Source organism: Sciurus carolinensis, chromosome 1, assembly GCF_902686445.1.
Source record: "Sciurus carolinensis chromosome 1, mSciCar1.2, whole genome shotgun sequence".
In the NCBI taxonomy this organism is placed as follows: domain Eukaryota; kingdom Metazoa; phylum Chordata; class Mammalia; order Rodentia; family Sciuridae; genus Sciurus; species Sciurus carolinensis.
In genome coordinates this window covers 116,299,881-116,301,944 of record NC_062213.1, presented here as the reverse complement: position 1 = coordinate 116,301,944, position 2,064 = coordinate 116,299,881, and the positions used below count along the sequence as shown (strand labels likewise).

The window sequence follows — 2,064 nt, the reverse complement described above, 5'->3', positions numbered from 1 at the left end:
AGCATCTCTCCTAATTTTTAGTATCACACCTCCAAATGCATTGTTTCAATAAATAATTTTTTTTTAAAAAAGACACATTTATTCAGCATCATGATCAGACTATTACATTTAGCAATCAACAGCATGGGTGCAAAAAAAAAAAAAATCTACATTAAAACCCTTTGTTGGAATGCTTTACACGTTCCACAGAACAGAAACTAAAATAACCTGTTATACAATTAGTCACAAATACAGTCCTCGAGGTTTTTTTGCCCATACACATGAGTATTGTCTAAACTATGTCTTCTTTGTAGCAGCTAGGTCCTGCCACCACTGTGCTTGACTGAGTTCACAAGTATATTGTTACCTGTAGCTTCCCTGACACTTCTCTGGCTCTCCTCTCCTGCTAAGCTTTGTTTCCTGGCAATATTAAAACCTTCTGCCACTGCCATAGCTATTGCTGCTGCTGGAACCGCCATAGCCACCTTGGTTTCCTGGTTTGGCAAAGTATTGGCCTCCACCACCATAAGGTCCAGAGCTTCTGCCTCCAAAGTTTCCACCCTTCATGGGTCCAAAATTTGATGACTGATTGTTGTAATTGCCAAAATCATTGTAGCTTCCACCACCTCCAAAATTGCTTCCACTACCACCACCAAAGCTGCCTCCGCCTCCTCCGTTGTTATAGCTGTCATAGCTGCCACTCCCGCCATAGCCACTGCCCTGGTTTCCATAACCCTGTCCACCACTTCCATAGCCTCTGCTTCCTCCAGAGTAACCAGGGCCGCCTCCTCCATAACCACCATCATTACCAAATCCATTGTAGCCATCCCCGCTGCCACCATATCCACCACCACCACGGCTGCCACCAAAGCCACCACGACCACTGAAGTTTCCTCCACGACCAAAATTGTCATTTCCACCAAAACCACCTCCGCGACCACCACCAAAGTTTCCAGAACCACTTCGACCTCTTTGACTAGATGAAGCACTAGCCATCTCTTGCTTTGACAGGGCTTTCCTCACTTCACAGTTGTGACCATACACAGTATGGTATTTCTGAATGACAATCTTATCCACAGAGTCATGGTTGTCAAAAGTTACAAAAGCAAAGCCCCTCTTCTTTCCACTGCCTCTGTCAGTCATGATTTCAATAACTTCAATTTTCCCATACTGTTCAAAATAATCTCGTAGATGATGTTCTTCAGTGTCTTCTTTAATGCCACCAACAAAGATCTTTTTCACAGTTAAGTGGGCCCCTGGTCTTTGAGAATCTTCTCTTGAGACAGTTCTCTTTGGTTCCACAACTCTTCCATCCACCTTGTGAGGTCTTGCATTCATGGCTGCATCCACTTCCTCCACAGTGGCATAAGTGACAAACCCAAAGCCCCTGGAGCGCTTGGTGTTTGGGTCTCTCATTACCACACAGTCCGTGAGTGTTCCCCATTGCTCAAAATGGTTTCTCAGACTTTCATCAGTTGTTTCAAAGCTCAGCCCTCCGATGAATAGCTTCCGCAGCTGTTCGGGCTCTTTAGGGGACTCTGATTTAGACATGACGGCAGCAGGAACAGAGACTTCAACGATGCTTTCTCGGCGGCGTCCACGGGCAGAAAGGAGTAAGTTAACCAACGTATACTCAATAAATAATTTTTGAGAAATTCTTATTTGGCAGGCCTTCTTCTAGACACTGGGAATATAGTTGTAAGTAACACAGAGTCCTTGTTCTCAAAAATATATAGATTGGGACTGGGGTTGTGGCTCAGTGGTAGAGCACTCACTGTGTGAGGCCCTGGGTTCAATCCTCAGTACCACATATAAATGAAATAAAGGTATTGTGTCCACCTACAATTAAAAGAAAATATTATAAAAGCACATAGGTTGCACTAAAGAAGACACAACAGCATAAAAATACCATGATCAATAAAAAGGTAGGAATTCAATTACAATAGTAAAGATACATGATTAAAGTATTACCCCATTATATGGTGGCAAATGGAATGAGTCAACATGAAAAAGGTCTTCAATTTTAAAATGAGAAAAATGTAAGACATGAAGCTAATAAAACACAAACATGATAACTCAAAATTA

The 2,064-nt window shown here is 42.5% G+C and overlaps 1 protein-coding gene across 2 annotated transcripts; it reads right to left on the bottom strand.

The window, feature by feature from the left end:
- Window positions 1-401: 401 nt before the first annotated feature.
- LOC124994243 (heterogeneous nuclear ribonucleoprotein A1-like) lies at window positions 402-1,566 on the bottom strand. 2 transcript variants are annotated; one of them, XM_047566026.1, is made up of 2 exons: window positions 780-1,566; window positions 402-620 (listed from the first exon to the last, which is right to left on the bottom strand). In XM_047566026.1, exons 1-2 carry the CDS (start codon window positions 1,528-1,530, stop codon window positions 409-411), a joined length of 963 nt encoding a protein of 320 aa, XP_047421982.1. In that variant the 5' UTR covers window positions 1,531-1,566; the 3' UTR covers window positions 402-408. The 2 variants fall into 2 exon arrangements, with proteins under 2 accessions (XP_047421982.1, XP_047421978.1); XM_047566022.1 differs by having other exon boundaries at window positions 402-1,566.
- Between the last annotated feature and the right edge of the window lie 498 nt (window positions 1,567-2,064).

Excerpts from the sequence above, each read along its gene's own strand:
- LOC124994243 (XM_047566022.1), bottom strand. The coding sequence starts at position 1,530 with ATGTCTAAATCAGAGTCCCCTAAAGAGCCCGAACAGCTGCGGAAGCTA.